General features: G+C 42.0%; 1 protein-coding gene across 3 annotated transcripts in view; it reads right to left on the reverse strand.

The window, feature by feature from the left end:
- Positions 1-17,319, reverse strand: part of Stxbp4 (syntaxin binding protein 4) — a 161,366-nt gene that overhangs the window by 19,222 nt on the left and 124,825 nt on the right. For all 3 annotated transcript variants that reach the window (XM_057775538.1, XM_057775539.1, XM_057775540.1), the window contains one exon: positions 3,179-3,236. In XM_057775538.1, the coding sequence (XP_057631521.1) occupies positions 3,179-3,236 (58 nt within the window). The remainder of the gene's footprint in view (positions 1-3,178; positions 3,237-17,319) is intronic.

Here is a 17,319-nt window from a genome sequence, read left to right on the forward strand (position 1 = left end):
AAGGGTGGATACGGGAGCAGCGAAGTATATATCCTAACTAAGGGAGCCATCTTAGGGTTGGCAAGAGACTTGACTCTAGAGGGGTTCGCAGGTGTCCAGGGAGATGTCCCCAGCTGGTACCTTGGGCAACTGAGGAGAGGGAACCTGAAATGACCCTATCCTATACTGATGAATGTCTTACATATCACCTTAGAACCTTCATATGGCGATGGATCGAGGTAGAGACAGAGACTCAATTTGGAGCAACGGTCTGAGCTCTTAAGGTCCAAATGAGGAGCAGAAGGAGGGAGAACATGAGCAAGGAAATCAGGACCACAAGGGATGCACCCACCCACTGTGACAGTGGATCTGATTTATTGGGAGCCCACCAAGGCCAGCTCGTCTGGGACTGAATAAGCATGGGTTGAAACTGGACTCTGAGCATGGTGGACAATGAAGGCTGATGAGAAGCCAAGGACAATGGCACTAGGTTTCGATCCTAATACATGAACTGGCTTAGTGGGAGCTTAGCCTGTTTAGACGCTCACCTTCCTGGACGTAGATAGAAGACCTTCGTCTTCCCGCAGGGCAGAGAATTTGGACTGCTCTTCAGTATCGAAAGGGAGGGAGAATGGTGTGGGGGGTGGAGAAGAGGAGTGGGGATAGGGGGAGGGGAGTGGGGGGAGGGAGCAATATTTGGGAGGAGGGGAGGGAAATGAGAAGGTAACCTCTTTTGACAGCCTATTCTGCTGCAGCAATGTGACAATGAAACCCACCCATGCCCTTTTGGAAAAGAAATCTGTCTTCTTTCTTTTTGCTTTCCTCCTACAGCACGATTAAGGTCAATGAGAAGAACATATGAGTTTCCAGAACACACTTTGGGCTGTTTTCTGAGCGGAACAAAGGAGGCTGGGTAAATGTCCACTCTTTTCTATCTTTCTAGCTCTCTCCACTGAGCTAGATTTTGGAGTGACCACAGCTTGCTGGCTTTCTTTTTTGGTCCACTCCTCATATGCTCTATTCCTTTTGGTAGTAGAAGTCTGGCTTAAAAGCTGTTCCATTATCTAAGGGCCAGTGGCTCATCCAATTGGGGACCAGACAGTAAGACAAACTGATTTTCTGGCTGGTCATATCTGGGTCTGTTTTTTCCTTTGTTATGGACAACTCTGCCCTCAGTACCTTTTTCTCACAGAGCACTAGTGAGAACCTGCTATTCAGCTATCAGTATGACACACTGACAGACACCTCAGCATAGGTTAAAGAACTCTCTACAGGGTGCTAACCTGGGTATTTTCTAAGGCCTCTGAATGCAGAATCTCAGTTTTTCTTCTTTGGATGACAATTTTCCTTGGAGGACCTTTTAGGAGGCACAGCTAGGGGCAAGATGAAGCTCATCATCAAGATGACACCGTGATGTCATCAACATGACACCCTGTGTAATGATCTTCCACATTAGGAAGAGGATTACATAAGAAAACGTATGGACAAATACTTTTATTGTGCTCCTGGCCACTGAGTATCAGCTGAAATCTGATGTAAAATACAATCTGGTATTTCCTTTTTCTACCATCTATACAGCGTAGGGTATAAACTCTCCCAGAAACCAGGCATGACCAAAGCAGTGTATCAGAGAGTAGGTTTGTCTCCAGGAGAATGATTCTGGAAGTGAGCAGTGGGCTGCTGAGTGCGATCTACACATGGGATTCCAAGACTTCTCTCTACTTCATGCTATAAGCTGCAATTCTGCTTCATCACCCACCAACAGAACAAGAGAAAACAAGCCAGGAAAACTCTGCCAGGTTTATCTATGATTCTTCCTTAAATCTTTACAAATGTGAAATTTTGAATTTATGTTCTTTTTAAGATGATGATTTGCAGGCTTTGTGCTTTCTTGACACAATACAGTCTTTCCATAACAAAATAATGGTAAGTTGTTATTAGTCATTTCCTGAAGTCAGGATGCATGGGTTGATAGTTAACATCAGCAACTCTACCATGGTAACATACTCTCCTTGTCTGAAGAGAAAATGAAGTTAAGAGAGATATAGGGCCGAATGGTGATAGTACACACCTTTAATCCCAGCATTTGGGAGGCAGTGGCAGTGGATGTCTATGAATTTGAAGCTAGCCAGAGTAAGTTCCAGGACAGCCAGAGCTACACACAGAGAAACATGTCTCGAAAAACCAAAAATAAGAGAGAAAGAGAGAAGAACCTACCTATGTAGAGGAACAGGGTTTAGTAAAGCAAAATCTGCATATTGCTTGGAAAGTATGGGTGCATTTGAAAGGGCAGCAAGGGCTTTTCTCTCATAGTATCTGCAAAAAGGATGCACAAGGGGTTTTCTAGGAACCCCTGCCAGAAGGTGAGTTTCCCCTTGTGACTCTCATAACACTGGCCCTGACACCAAATGACTTCTCCAGAACACAGTAGAAACGTGACAGCCCACTGTATTTAGGGAAAAGCATCCAGTCCAGCACAAGAGTCTTCCTGCTCAGGAGTGACAGTCTACTGCGATAGGAAAGCTCTCGGGCCTGGAGACTTTGCTTTTGATTCTGGTTTGCTAACAACAGCTGAGGATTTCCTGGCAACAACTACAGATTAAGGAAAATGCTAGGGTTGTACACATACCCTAAAGGTCACTGCTACCACACTGGGATCTAGGCTCTTCATATACTGTCCTATTTATATCTTAGGTCATTTACTCTCTGTCATTTCTTATGGCTACATGAGTTGTATGGTATCAGTATGCAGTCTGTATATTTCACCACTAATGTCCAGAAATACTGCCAGTAAACAGAACGATCTGTGTACACTGTACAGTATTTCAAGGGAGTGACTGCTGTTAGTATTGTTTTAGGGCATGACAAATGGATTTTCAATTAGATACTAACTTTTCAATAATGGTAATAGTATCATCCTACAAGTGAATCCAGACAGGCAACATTCAGGTTCAAATCACGATTCTGTTCCAGTTTTTGGTTCTTCCCTGGGAAATTGTTACTTGGGTTTTACCCCCTCCAGTGACATCTGATATCAGCATTTAAATCACATGAAATGAAGATGGTGAGGTTTCATTTCTTGTTTCTAATTTTTCTAACCTCCAAGAGTGTTTCTTGGTTTTGCTGATTATTCTGCAACTTCCAGGTTCTCTCCAGATGTGAGCAAAATTGCTTACTTGGTTGAGAGGCTTGTACTCACTTGATGAAGTACTTGATTCCATCTGCTGTGTAAGCTTCCTCCCACCCGTAAGGTAAGCCTAGAGTGAAAGGAAACCAGAAATACATTTAATAAGATGATGAAGATAACTTTATTTTCTGGACACCAACCTCCCCCATGCTGACAATTATCTGAGTGCATTTCTTGCACAAGATTATTTCTTGAAAGGCAGAATTAAAACAATTCAGCTGAGCTCTGGCACTCAGCATCTTACAACGCAATAAATAAAGTCCCGAACAGTTAACAATCTGCTTTAGTAGCAATAACTGGATTATGACTTATCATTTACATGTGGTGAACGTTTTTGTCAGCAGGATTCACGCAGAAATTGGTGTTTGCAGCGGATGGTTCTTGCCCGGAGGCAGAAGGATGGACAAGATGGCCTCTGCTTGTCTATTCTGGCTCAAAGTTTCTTTAATTGGCTCCCTTTCCATTTCTTCGCTCAGCTCCACAGGGAACTGGGCATGAGTGCCAGATCAGCAGGGGTTTGAGAAGCAGCTTTTGGACAAGACAAGATTCCTTATTAAGTTTGAAAGTTTAGTAAAGTGATTTACAATGGATGGTGGCATTTTCTTTGTTAATTAAGAATTTTGTGCACTGACATAAAGGGCCAAACAATTTGCTAAACTTAGCTTCCATTTCTGTAATGGGATTGAGAATAGTTAGCTAAAAAGAATGAAGTAAGCAGGCAACATAGGGGCATATTCTATATAGGGGTTCTGCTCTCTCTCTCTCCTCATTTAATATCCATTTACTGAGATTTCAACCCACGGCTTATGCATCCACTTATTAGTGTTGTACTACTGAGCTACAACCTCTTCTTTTTAGGGGTAAGGTCTTACTAGATTGCAAGGTTGGATTTTGACTAATTCTGTAGCCTAGGCTTGAGATTCTCTTACTTCAGTCTCCTAACTAGTTGGACTTATATGCCTATATCAGCGGGCTGGGCTGCCATATTTTCTTACATCTAGATCGTGGGTAGCATCTCTTTAGACTGCAATGGTTTCTACCCATTCTGCCCTATCACTGGGTTATATCTTATATATTGCTATTGCTAAAAAGCTTAACTGACCTTTCCAATAAGTTCTATAGCACTGGGTTATCACAGCTCTTTTGATAGGTATAAGATACATTAATTCATTGAAAAAAGGGGTTGTATTACTCAGGTAGCCCGAGTCTTAACAACAAATACTTGACTTTTATTCCTTCATATATCAGCAAGGGGGAGAATAAACACACAGGGAAAGCTTAACAATATGGATTAAATAAAATTTTGCCTCATTACTATTTAATTCTTAAAGAATATATTCCCTTGAGAGGAGGGTATTATGCTGTGTGTGTGTGTGTGCGCACGCATGAGTGTGAGTTTGTGTGTGTGTGTATTTAAGAAAAAAAACCCAAAAGATTAATTTATATTGATTCCAGTCTGAGACTGTGGGCCAAAATTTTATACCTATCTCTTCCATACATCAACAAGGCTATCCTGGGGTCTCTACCCTCTCTTCATGAATGTATGTCTACTTTTAGTAGTGGTCAGAGCTTCTGAGAACTCAGTACAAGCAAAGCTCTGGAGGTGACAGCCTGTGACACAGGAAGTGATATCCTGTGCATGTGTTCTTACATGGCCACCGATCAGCCATGATACACTGTTGCTGCCCTATAAGACTGCGTTGATTTATTTTTCTCTCTATACTTTCTGCATTTTTTTTTTAAATAGCTAAGTTCATCTGACAGTGATGAGGCCCTTTCCCTCCAAGGAAGACTGTAACTGTGAGGACCTGGCTCATACGACAGAAGCACTCTGATTAGTTTTTGGGGAAAATAGCAAGCTACTGGGGATGTGGAGAACTGTCGTAATGTGACTAAGGTTTTTGCTTGCTAGGTGAATTGTTTGACTGGCACAATTCCATCTGATCCTCCAATTCTTCAAGTAACAGGCATTTTTTTTTTTAATGAAGTAGAAGAAAGAGATACACTTTAATGATGGTCTTTTTTATTAAAGTTTTTGACTTTATCATCGTGTGTGTGTGTGTGTGTGTAGGATGCGTGTATGTGGGGGCTTGCACACAAAGCATATACTGGGGTCAGAGGCCAGCTTTGTGGCATTATCTCCTTTCAACTTTATGTGGGTTTTAGAGGCTGAACTCAGGTCATTAAACTTGCATGGGAAACCCTTTTACCCACCAAGTAACCTTGTCAGCCCCAACATGATCAACTTAAACATGAGTTGGCCGAGAACTCATTTTCTGAGCCCTAAAGAATACATTTATACCACCCCTTTAGATTCAAGGGATATTGGAGAAAAAGATACAAAGACTATAAGAGGTAAAAGATAGGGAGAGCAGCTACAAAAAAGTCACTTTCTGGGAAGACAGGGTCAGTACAGGAAGAAATATGGCAGCAGTGGATACTTGCATTGGGTTTGCATAAGAATCCGCAATCAGGTGGAAGAGGGCTCAGGGAACCCTACCTTTCATGGTTGAGCTATTCGCTAAGACAGATGAGGGTGGAGGTGTCACTGCCTTCTGTTGTATACCCACTGATGACCCCATCTGTGGGCAGTTTTAATTCAGTGATAATACAGATGGCCCTAGTTAAACAAAAAAACACCCCAAAAGTCATGATTATAAGGAAGGGATAATAGGGAATGGGGAGGGGTATTGATAAGAAAGGGGAAACACTAGATAGTGTGGGGGAGAGAATAATCAGAGTCCATTATATACATGTATAAGATTGTCAAATAACATGACTAATAAAAATAAAAATGATATTTTCTGCCATGAAAAACTAAGTGCCTAATTTTTAAAAGATCAAAGTTTCGTAACTTAACATCATCTGTAAGTAGAACTGGGGACTAAGCTGATCGTCATTAATCTCCCTGTAGTATCTCAGTAATAGAAACACAATCACTATCTAATGTAAAGACAGACATACAAATAGTCTACTTCACATGAAACAGCTCTTTTTGGTACTCACAAATACAAGATTATGATATAGTTGGTTTTTCAATGGTAATGATTTTATTTCTTCACCATGATGATTTGGAAGTAATTATAACAGAACATAAATACTTCGAAATAATCATTATTGTTACATAAAAGGAAATAGTTATCTAGTTACAAAATCTTTACAGACTTGTAAATATACGATGTTTCTAATTTTTCTTTTCATTTTTTTTTAAAACTGTTATTGACAGCTCCAAGCACCTGCGATTGTTTCTGATTGAAAGGGTTTGTCTGTGAGTTCTCAGATAGCATTCTTTCCACCACAGATCATCTGTTTCTAATCAAAAACTTCATGGTGACGACTCCAAAATCTGCATGAGTATCTTGCCAGAGTGAATGTCTGGAACATATTGAACTTAGAATCCTGGCTGTGCCCTAAAACTCAACATATACAAATTCATCATGTTCCCACAGAAAACCATTTCCTTTGTTTCCCCAGAATCATCACCACAGATTCTCTTTGTTATGTTTCCCCAAGTACTAATTTATTAAGTATTTATTGATTATTATGTGTCCAGACTTTTGCTCGGGTGTTCAATATATAACGATGAAAAATAAACATGGACCTTGATCTCACAGAGCTGTAAACTAAGGACGAGGATGTAGTTCGGTCACTAGACCGTTTGCCTAGCACACCAAAGCCCTGGCTCTGTTCGCCAGCACCGTATAAACAGGGACTGGGTGTGGTGGTGCACACCTATAACCCCAACACTGGAGAGATAGAGACAAGACAAACAAGAGTTCAAAGACATGCATGGCAGCATAGGGAGTTTGAAGCCAGCCTATCTAAGACCATGCCTCAAATATAAACAAAACAAAAATCGCACAAAACCCAAACAACTTGCCCCCCCCCCAATCATAAACAAGCACGTAAGTACAAGAATAAGTCCAAGTAGTATAGAGAGAATAGGACAGGTGAGAGAGGAACTCAGCTTCAGGACAGAGGAAGAAGTGCAAACCAGTGAGAAACGGTCAGCAGGGCTTTCCAAGAGGCTGTGGAGGGAAATCGCAGACCTGGGTAAGAACACTGCAGGTAGATGGAACACAGCCACATGGCTGGCACTCTGAGAATCAGGAAACTGCTCCCTCTGTACAAGCGCAAAAAGATTCTGCTGGAAACATTATTACATGGAGATTTGCAGGCTGCAGCAGGATTGTATGGGACCCCCCTCGCCTCCTCCATTCTCCCTTCCCCTCCCCATGCTTCTTTTTTGAGACAGCTTCTCAAAGTCTTAGCTGACCTTGAACTGGAGAAGAAGTGTTCAATTGAGAAAGAAGAAGCTGTTAGGGAATGCTGTCCCATTATACATAATCTAAAAGACTTTTTTTTTTTTTTTGAGATCCACCAAAGCCCAAGGTTTTTACCTGACTGGATTTCAAGGGAAAGTAAGTCCTGCAAGGAGAGAAGGTGCACACACTCACTGGAGACAAAGTATTGCCAGGAACATGGCCAAGAAAGCAATGGACATTAATCCATACATCTGGGAGCCCTAAACACAAGCACAGTTGTTCTCCTGAAACAGTTCTTGGCCCCCAAGACTTGACAGGGATACTGTACCCATGATATCTCAGCAGTATGGCTGCAAGAACAGGACCTGCATGATGGTAACACTAGCTGATACGGCAATATGGATGGTGGGAATTTCACAAGGCCACATCCAGATGAAGAGCTACAGTCAATGGGGTGAGAGCTATGGTCAAATTTTATACCTATGGGTATAAAAGTATGTATTCAGAATACAGCAATGCTCCCATTTGCTTGAATATTGCATGCAGAAGATGGGTGGTTTCATTCGTTGAGGCCTGGAATCCTGTTAAATGATGTGGTGTAAAGAAGGATGGCCAAGTGAGCTTAGGGGACTGTGAGAAAGACTGGAACAATGGACCATAGCCTTTGAATGGAGAGAGGACAAGGGGACTGGGAGCTGGAGTAGTAGACAGTCTTGGTGAGGATGATCACTGTGTAGTAAGCTTCAAAGAGTTCTGAGTGAGTCAGCATGGTGCTCTTGCTGCCAAGATTCACAGTGGGCATCGAGGGGCTGATGTGGGAGTCCCCTCTGTGTGCTGTGATTACCATTAACGAATAAAGAAACTGCTTTGGAGCGATAGCAAGGCAGAACTTAGGTAGGTGGGGAAAACTAAACTAAATGCTGGGAGAAAGAAGGGTAGAGTCAGAGAGAAATCATGTAGCCCTGCTGGAGACAGACGCCGGAACTTTAGCCTGTTAGCTAAAGCCACATGGCAATACATAAATTAACAGAAATGAGTTAAATTAATATGTAAGAGCTAGCCAATCAGAAGCTAGAGCTAATAGGCCAAGTAGTTATTTAATTAATACAGTTTCTGTGTGATTATTTTGGTTTCTAGGCAGCCAGGAAACAAACAAGCATCCTCATCCAGGGGCTTGGTAAGGAAGGTGCAGAAAACGCTGACAAAATGAACTGAAAGGTAAAGTTGAGGGACTCAGATGAAAAATAGCAGGAGCTGGGACAGAGTTAAACGGAGACTGAAATTCTAAAAGTGAAACTGATCGAGATGACACTGGACAGGAAGTCTCCCGAAGACCTTAGCAAAGCCAGGTTCATTTGAAAATCTCTAGTATCTCTAGGTTCTGGCTATAACAAATAATGCTGCTATGGACACTGTTGAGCAAGTGTCCTTGTAGTATGATTGAATATCCTTTAGGTATATGCCAAAGAGTGGTATTGCTGGGTCTTGACATAGATTGATTTCTAATTCTCTAAGAAACTGCCATACTGATTTCCAAAGTGGCTGTATAAGTTTTCACTCCCACCAGCAGTGAAGGAGTGATCCCCTGACTCTATCCTCAGTATTTTTGATCTTAGCCATTCTGACAGGAGTAACTGACAGGGGGACATGGTAACTCAGCACCATTTTGATTTGCATTTCCCTGATGGTTAAAGATGATGAGCACTTCCTTAAATGTCTCTTGGCCATTTGAGATTCTTTTGATGAGAGTTCTCTGTTTAGCTCTGTACCCCACTTTTAAATCGGATTGTTTTGCACTTTGATGTCTAATTTCTTGAGTTCTTTATATATTTTGGAGATTAGCCCTCTGTCAGATGTGGGGTTGGTGAGGATCTTTTCCCATACTGTAGGCTGTCATTTTGTCTTATTTACCATGTCCTTTACCTTACAGAAGCTTTTCAGTTTCAGGAAGTCTAATTTACTGACTGTTTCTCTCAGTGTCTGTGTGACTGGTGTTATATTTAGGAGGTGGTCTCCTCTGTCAATGAGTTCAAGGCTACTTCCCACTTTCTCTTCTATGGAAATAACCTAGATGCCCCTCAACTGAAGAATGGATAAAGAAAATGGTACATTTAAACAATAAAGTATTACTCAGCTATAAAAAACAATGCCATCATGAAATTTGCAGGCAAATACATGGAATTAGAAAAAACATCCCGAGTGAGGTAACCCAGATTCAGAAAGAAAAACACGGCATGTACTCACTCATAAGTGTATATTAGACTTAAAGCAAACAATAACCAGAATACAATCCACAGCTCCAGAGAAGCTAGGTAACAAGGATGACTCTCAGAGGGACACATAGATCACCCTGGGGAGGGGAAGGGAGATAAGAACACAATGGAATAGGATAGTCAAGAAAGGAGAGGGATGGAGTCGGAGAGCAATGAAAGAGATATCTTGATAGAGCCACTATGGGGTTAGGGAGAAACCTGGTGCTAGGGAAATTCCCAAGAATCCACAAGGATGAGCCCAGCTAAGACTCCTAGCAACAGTGGAGAAGGTGCCTGAATTGGCCTTCCTCTGTAATAAGAGGTGAATACTCCAACTGTCATCATAGAGCCTTCACTCAGTAACTGACAGAACCAGATGCAGAGATCCACAGCCAAGCACCAGGCAGAGCTCCGGAAATCCAATCAAAGAGAGGAAGGGGGCCGGGCGGTGGTGGCGCATGCCTTTAATCCCAGCACTCGGGAGGCAGACGCAGGCGGATCTCCGTGAGTTCGAGGCCAGCCTGGTCTAGAAGAGCTAGTTCCAGGACAGGAACCAAAAGCTACGGAGAAACTCTGTCTCGAAAATGAAAAAAAAAAAAAAAAAAAAAGAGGAAGGAAGAAATATAAGAACAAGGGAGGTCAAGATCATGATGGAGAAATCTACAAAGACAGCTGAACCAAGCTCGTGGAAACTCAGGAACCCTAGACCGACAGCTGTGGAGATTCTGTGGAACCCAACTAGTCCCTCCATATGTGGGAGATAGTGGTGAAGCTTGGACTATCTGAGGAGCACCTGGTAGTAGGACCAGGATCTATCCCTGGTGCATGAGCTAGTTCATTGGAGCCCCATTCCAATGCTCGGCCTTAATGTAGGGGTTCTGCCCCAACTTAATGTGCCAGACATTGCTGACTCCCCTTGGGAGCCCTTACCCATTGGGAGGAGTGGATGGATGGGGAGTGAGCTGGTGGGTGAGGCATGGGGGGTGCATCAGGAAGGGTAGGAGGGAGAACTGTTTCTGGAATGTAAAATGAAATAATAATAATAAAAAAGAATTGCTCGGTGGTGGTGGTGCACACCTTTAATCCAAGCACTCAGGAGGCAGAAGCAGGTGGATCTCTCTAAGTCTGAGGCCAGCCTGGTCTACAGAGTGAGTTTCAGGACAGCCAAGGCTCTTACACAGAGAAACCCTGTCTCGAAAAACCAAAAGAAAAGCTCTAGTGTCACCATCATCCCAAGGAGACTCAACCTGTAGCGTAGGACATCCCAGGAAGGGATGAAAGGGAAGAGGGAGGGGAAGGGATGGACGGAGGGAGGAGGGGAGGGAGAAATCTTGAATTAAATAGACAAAGTTTTACTAAATATTATGGTATCCATTACATTCCAGGAATTTTTAATTGATTTTGAATCAGAAAAGCTAAATCCACATGTACTGCTTTTGACTCTAAGTTGAATAAGGTGGTAATAACTGTGTAAGACCTCCGCTTTCTCATTTATTTGAGTAATGATCATAGTTATCCTGCTAGCTTGTGGTGTTATCATGAGACTTTTATTAGTTAATACATAATGATACAATTATATGCAAAAGGAGGCCATTGTTATTAATGGCAACAAAACAGGAGCTTCTTCATTGCCCACGATTCCATGCATACATCTAACACATGAAAAACTTAAATACCTGTGGGGCGAGTTTTACTAAGAGGAAGTCATACTTTTCCACAGTCCTTTCCTCAGTGTAGGGAATTACACAGTCTCTGCTTCCCCGCCGTGCTGCCAGCTAACGATGCGATTGCCGTCACCGACACCGGCATTCCCTCACTAAAGCGTTATTCTGTTTCCACAGCCTCAGCCTCGGCACTGCTAACAGCTGATAGCAAAATGATTAAATAAGACCTTTCCCCCACTCACCAGAACAAGAAGAGAAAGAGAATCCCCAACATTCCAATCTATGCTTTACTATACGAAACAATGATCTCCTAAGCAAAAATGAACTAGATTCTAGGTTTAAAGACAAAATGGTCTGTTTTAAAATCTTTTTTTTTTTTTTTTTTTTTTTTTTTAGATTTTAGGATTGCTCAAGTTAATTTGTAGTTCTGAACTGTGGTGCCAATTTTAAAGAAACTCACTTAATTTTCCCATGAAAGAGAAATCTATTACACTAAGTGATGGTCCTCACCTATAAATTTAGTATTTATAGGGCAATCACTGATAATTTGGTATTTCAAGGGCAAAAAAAAAAAAATTCTAAGGAAACAATTTACAAAAGAACCATCTAAGTTTTGGAATTGTGCTCTAAGTGTTCCTGATTGTTAGCCTTGCATAAATGCTTTAACAATAGGCACGATTTTGCATCTGTGATTTGGTTACATATGTGATGTGGGAATGATTTTTTTAATTTGTTGTTTTTATTGGTTAATTAATAATGAAACTGTCTAGGCCCATTTGATAGGCCAACCCTTAGGTGGATAGAGTAAACAAAACAGAATGCTGGGAGAAAGAAGCCGAGTCAGACAGTCGCCATGATTCTCCCATTTCAGACAGACACAGGTTAAGATCTTTCCTGGTAAGCCACTTTGTGGTGTTACATAGATTATTAAAAATGGGTTAGATCAATATGTAAGAGCTAGCCAATAAGAGGATGGAACTAATGGGCCAGACAGTGTTTAAAAAATACAGTTTCCATGTAATTATTTTGTATAAAGCTAGCCAGGTGGCGGGAAGTGGCCCCACTGCTCCTCCTCACTACACATATGGCCATTGTCTGGGGAGCGGGGAGAAGAAATTGCACCTATACATGTATAATGTAGATGTTACATATTTTAAGTTAGAAGCCACACACCTACCCCTCAAAGACAATGACACATGGAAGGAAAGCACTGAAAGCACACTCCTAAGCAACCTGGGTGCCTGGAGTCTTCTCACTTAGGCCTCACTCCGTTTGGCAGACAAACATATTCTAAAATAGCTTGCAGTTAAGGAGTAGGGTGAGAAGGCTATCGTCCATTTTCCACATTTCCCTTTCCACACATGCAAACTCTGCATTTTCATAGCATTTGCTCCCAATTAGGGTTTAGCATCCTGAACGCTGGCATGCCAACACCTGACAAGCCAGCTTAAGTGTCCTCTTTTCTACTGTTCACTCCCATCCTGTGACCAAGACTGTAGGTGAGAACACAGAACTCCATTCACAGTAGTCTCTGGGCATTTACTCAATGTTAGGGGAGCCACCTGGGGATTTGGGTTTGCTTTGCTTAAAACCAGTAGTATCTAGCAGACTTTACACTGTGCATTGACCAAACTCAGTACAAAGATTGTTGCGGTTTTCCTGGCTAAGGTACATGGCCTCATTCTGTACAGCCAGCCTACAGGGACAGGCTAGAAAAAAGATTAAAAGGTCCTTTCAAACATCTTTGTGTTCTGACAAGCTTTGCTCATGACTAGTCAACTTGTCTGACTTGATCAGTGAGAAGAGTAGTAATGGCCAACAGCCCAGAGAGCTGTTCCCACCCATGTTTGTAGCTCGCTCTGTCGTTTCCTTCAGGGGCTGGCTCAGATGTCATGAAGGCAGTGGCGTTTTCCTGGTCATTCAATATAAAACAGCCTTCTCTGCCGCCTCTGGCACACACTAGCTGCCTTAACCAGCTTTCTTTCCTACCCAAATTTCCTCGTTTTTGTTCCCTGCCCCACTGCCAGTGGTATTGTGCACACATACGATTGTTAATTGCTATTTGCTGAATTAAGGAATCAATGTTTACTATGCCAAATGACTATGGTAATACGAACACAGACTATTTAATCAGACACAAGATAAAAGTAGAGGATTTTAGAAAGTGTGTTGAAAGGGTGCTAAATTAAGATCAAAATTGAAAAGTTGCACCATTAAGGGTGTACTTAATGACTTGAATTATTTTCCTATGAGTTGACAGTTTCTTCTTTACAGGTGACAGAGATGGAGGAGAAAGGTGGAGGTTTCATTTTTTTTTTCTTTAAAGGCAGGTCTTCTTTTATGCAGACCAGGCTAGTCTTAAACTCAACAGAGATCCATATGCCTCTGTCTCCTGAGTGCTGCTGGGATCACAGGCATACACCACCACGTCTGGTTCCGAGTCCTTACAAAGATAAGCAATATTGCTTTAAAAACACTGTTTGATTAGTATACTACAGATATGAAGGGCGAGCGGCTGGTGAACATGAACTAGTGGGTCTACCGACTGCGAGGGAAGACGCCTGGAAACTGTGCTCTCTCCTTCCCGTTCCCTTCAGGGAAACTTGTTTGGCGAGGAGAGGTCGAGTGTTGCTCTGCAGCAAGCTGACTGTCTCTGGTGAGGAGTAACAACAATAGAGCGGGGAGTCCAAATCAGAGGCACGTGGTTATCGCAGCCAACAGGAAAGGCAGACTTATCAAGAGGACAGAAGACAGGTTAACTAGTTCAAATGCTAGGAAGACCTCATGAGTAATCTCTACTGAGTGTCACTGTCCACTGCCTCACCCTCTGTCTGAGAGCATACCATATCCAAAACTCATGTATGAAAAAGAGATAAATTAAAAAAAAACTATTTTGAAAATAAGTCTTTAAAAAAACACACTCCTGTGCACACTTCTTTAGTTTCTCTGTGTTGCATAGCAAACTTTCACAAACGTAGCACACACGTGTATCAGCACAGAGCTCCACGGGCAGGATATGCAGCATGGTATGACTTGGTTCTGTGCTCAAGGGATTATGGGACAGAAATGAAAATACTGCCTGGGGAGACTTTTTATCAGGATTTCTAAGTTAATTTGTTGTTGACAGAATTCAGTTTGCAGCTCTAGGACATAAGCTGCTCCCAAACCTGCTTTGTTAGACCTAGAAGTGGTGAGCATTGCTTGCCACATGACTCCTTCGACCTTCAGACTGGCCTTATACTTCCAATGGACCTGTAGATCTCCAATGTTTAGGTCTCAAAAGCTTGTGGAGGTCACATCCACAGGGGACTTCTTCGTTCCCAGTTAATTAATTACACACTAGGTACACTTAGGCTCGTAGTTCACTGACTAGCTTGTACACGCGTGTTTGGCAGGAGCCAGGAATTTGAAGGGCTGTCTTAGAATCCTATCTATTGAAGTGCTCACATGTTACTTCAAATAGAGTCCAGGGTGGCGAGGGGAGCCTTCTATGTTTGGCCCTAGAAAGGGACATGTCACTGAGAAAACTATGAGAAAAGTCACATAAAAACAATAACAAAACTTTCATAACTAATTTTTATTTTTACTTTAGAGGCAAAAATATTAAACATATAATTTAGAATAGTTAAAGAATTATAAAAATTCCCCCACAATAAACCCAGAATTTTAGTAAAAGGTTTCTGTTCCATTCTGTGGTGAACAGATGAGAAAAAGTGATAAAAATGGGAAGAAAATGAGGAGGCAAACAAGGGACCAAAAGGTGAGAAGTTTGGGAAGGAGAGATTTAAAACATTTACGGCTCTTAACTGGATCAGCTGTACAATTTACAGTGTGTGCATGATTATGGGCTGAAAAAGGAAAAGAGAAAGACCGAGCAGCTGGGATTAGAAGAAGCTTCTTTTCTGGAGAGTACACTTGGGTGGCTAAAGTGAGTTAGTGAACGAGTGACTCAGTTTCCTGATTTTCCCTCCCTATCAGCTTTGAACTCTCATCCCAGCTATCTCCGGAATACTGGCCAAAAATCTCCCTGACAAGTCTGTCGTGGCAAAACTCTGGTCCCCTCTGAGCAGGTGGTCAAGCCACCCACCTGTCCAGACACTGGAACTGTCAGAAATTCATTCAGGACATTTTCTACTCACACTTGCCAAACGTCTCTTATTGAAAGCCTGGGAGATCTATTTCCATCACAGGGCCTAACTGTGCTTGGTTAGATCTTCACGGGAGACCTGCCCTACAGTTTTCCTGTGGCATCCTTGGACCAGCCCAATGTAGTCATGCCAAGCCATGAAACACTAACAGTATTGTGAAAGCACCAACAGACACAAGAATGCAGTGTACGCAGCAGGAAAGAATTGTCTGTTAGAACCTAGTGTCAGATTTGTCACTTTACCCTGTTATCTCCCATCATGTTCCTTACTGTCTGTCCCTGTGGTATGACTGTTTATTTTAGTTATATTAAGTAGGAATATTCGGTCTCAAAATTGCAACACCCTCTCTTTTTCCCTCCACATATTTGTCCTTAGTAAAGCAGACACATATCAAAGGAGGAAATCTAAGTCCCTTCTCATTTGACCAGTGACAGTTACTGCTCTTCAGACTGGAGAGGGAGGTGGCATGGAGTGGGGGGAGGGGGAATGAAGTGGGGGGAGGGGGAATGGAGAGGGGGGAGTGGGAGGGGGGTATGAGTACTAGGGAAGCCTCAAAGTATGCCTGGAATACTTTGTAATACAACTAGTAAGAACAGAAAAACAAAAGCTGTTTGTTGGTGGGTAACCCTAGAGTTAAAGGTTACATAATACTAGGAGGTATTTAGCTTACCTAGTTAGTCAGAATGAGTTGGTCAATGGGGAACATAAGCTGTCAGTACAAACGGTGCATGAATAGCAATTCATATTGAGATAAATATTTTGAGATGGTGGTTGCTTATGGTGGCATAAACAAGACATGAGTTTCAAGCTCACATGCCTTATCTCGTGTGCCTTTAAATTATGATGGTTTCACTTCCACTAGAGTTTGACTTTATTGCTGCCATTTAAAACTGCTCAGAGCTCAAATCTTAAACAGTTCCTTCCATACACACATCTCTCCATTTAAAAATAATTTCCCTCATTATTCCCCTGAGCTATTTTTACTTTGTATCATAAACAATATATTTAATCTATTAAACCTTGCAATATGATTATTTTTACAATCATTTTCATCCCCATTTTTCTAGACTCCTTGCGGGTTCTAAATCCTCCTCACACCCACCAGGTTTCAAAAGAGGATTCTCTGAATAGAATAATTAATTTGTTTCCTTCCTTTTGTTAACTTAGACTGTTGTATTGGTTCTTCTTTGAAAAACTTAAAAAGGCACTTATATGTGTGTTTCTGTCTGTGTGCAAACATATATACATGTGTGTGCAAGTCCATGTGAACATGTGCAGAACAGAAGTCAACCCTGAGAGGTGATGCTTGCTGGTCAATAAGCCCCAGAGATCTGCTTGTCTCTACTTCTCCAACACTGGAATGACAGTGTGTGTCCAGCATTTTTTAAACATGGCTTTTGTCCTGGCTAGTTTTAATGTCAACTTGACACAAGCTAGAGTCATCAGAGAGGAGGGGAACCTCAACTAAGGAAGTGCCCCCATAAGAATGGGCTGTAGGTAAGCCTGTAAAGCATTTTCTTAATTAGTGATTGATGTGGGAAGGCCCAGCCAATCGTGGGCAGTGGCACCCTGGGCTGGTGGTCCTGGGTTCTATAAGAAAGCAAGCTGAACAAGTCATATGGAGCAAGCAGGTAAGCAGTACTCCTCCATTGCCTCTTCATCAGCTTCTGCCTCCAGTCCCTGCCCTGACTGAGTTTCTTTCTTGCTTCCTTCAATGATGAACTACAATGTAGAAGTGTAAGGTAAATAAACCCTTTCTTCCCCATCTTGTTTTTGGTCATGGTGTTTCATCATAGTAACAGTAACCCTAACTAAGACAGCTTC

This window comes from Chionomys nivalis, chromosome 7 (assembly GCF_950005125.1).
Source record: "Chionomys nivalis chromosome 7, mChiNiv1.1, whole genome shotgun sequence".
In the NCBI taxonomy this organism is placed as follows: Eukaryota; Metazoa; Chordata; class Mammalia; order Rodentia; family Cricetidae; genus Chionomys; species Chionomys nivalis.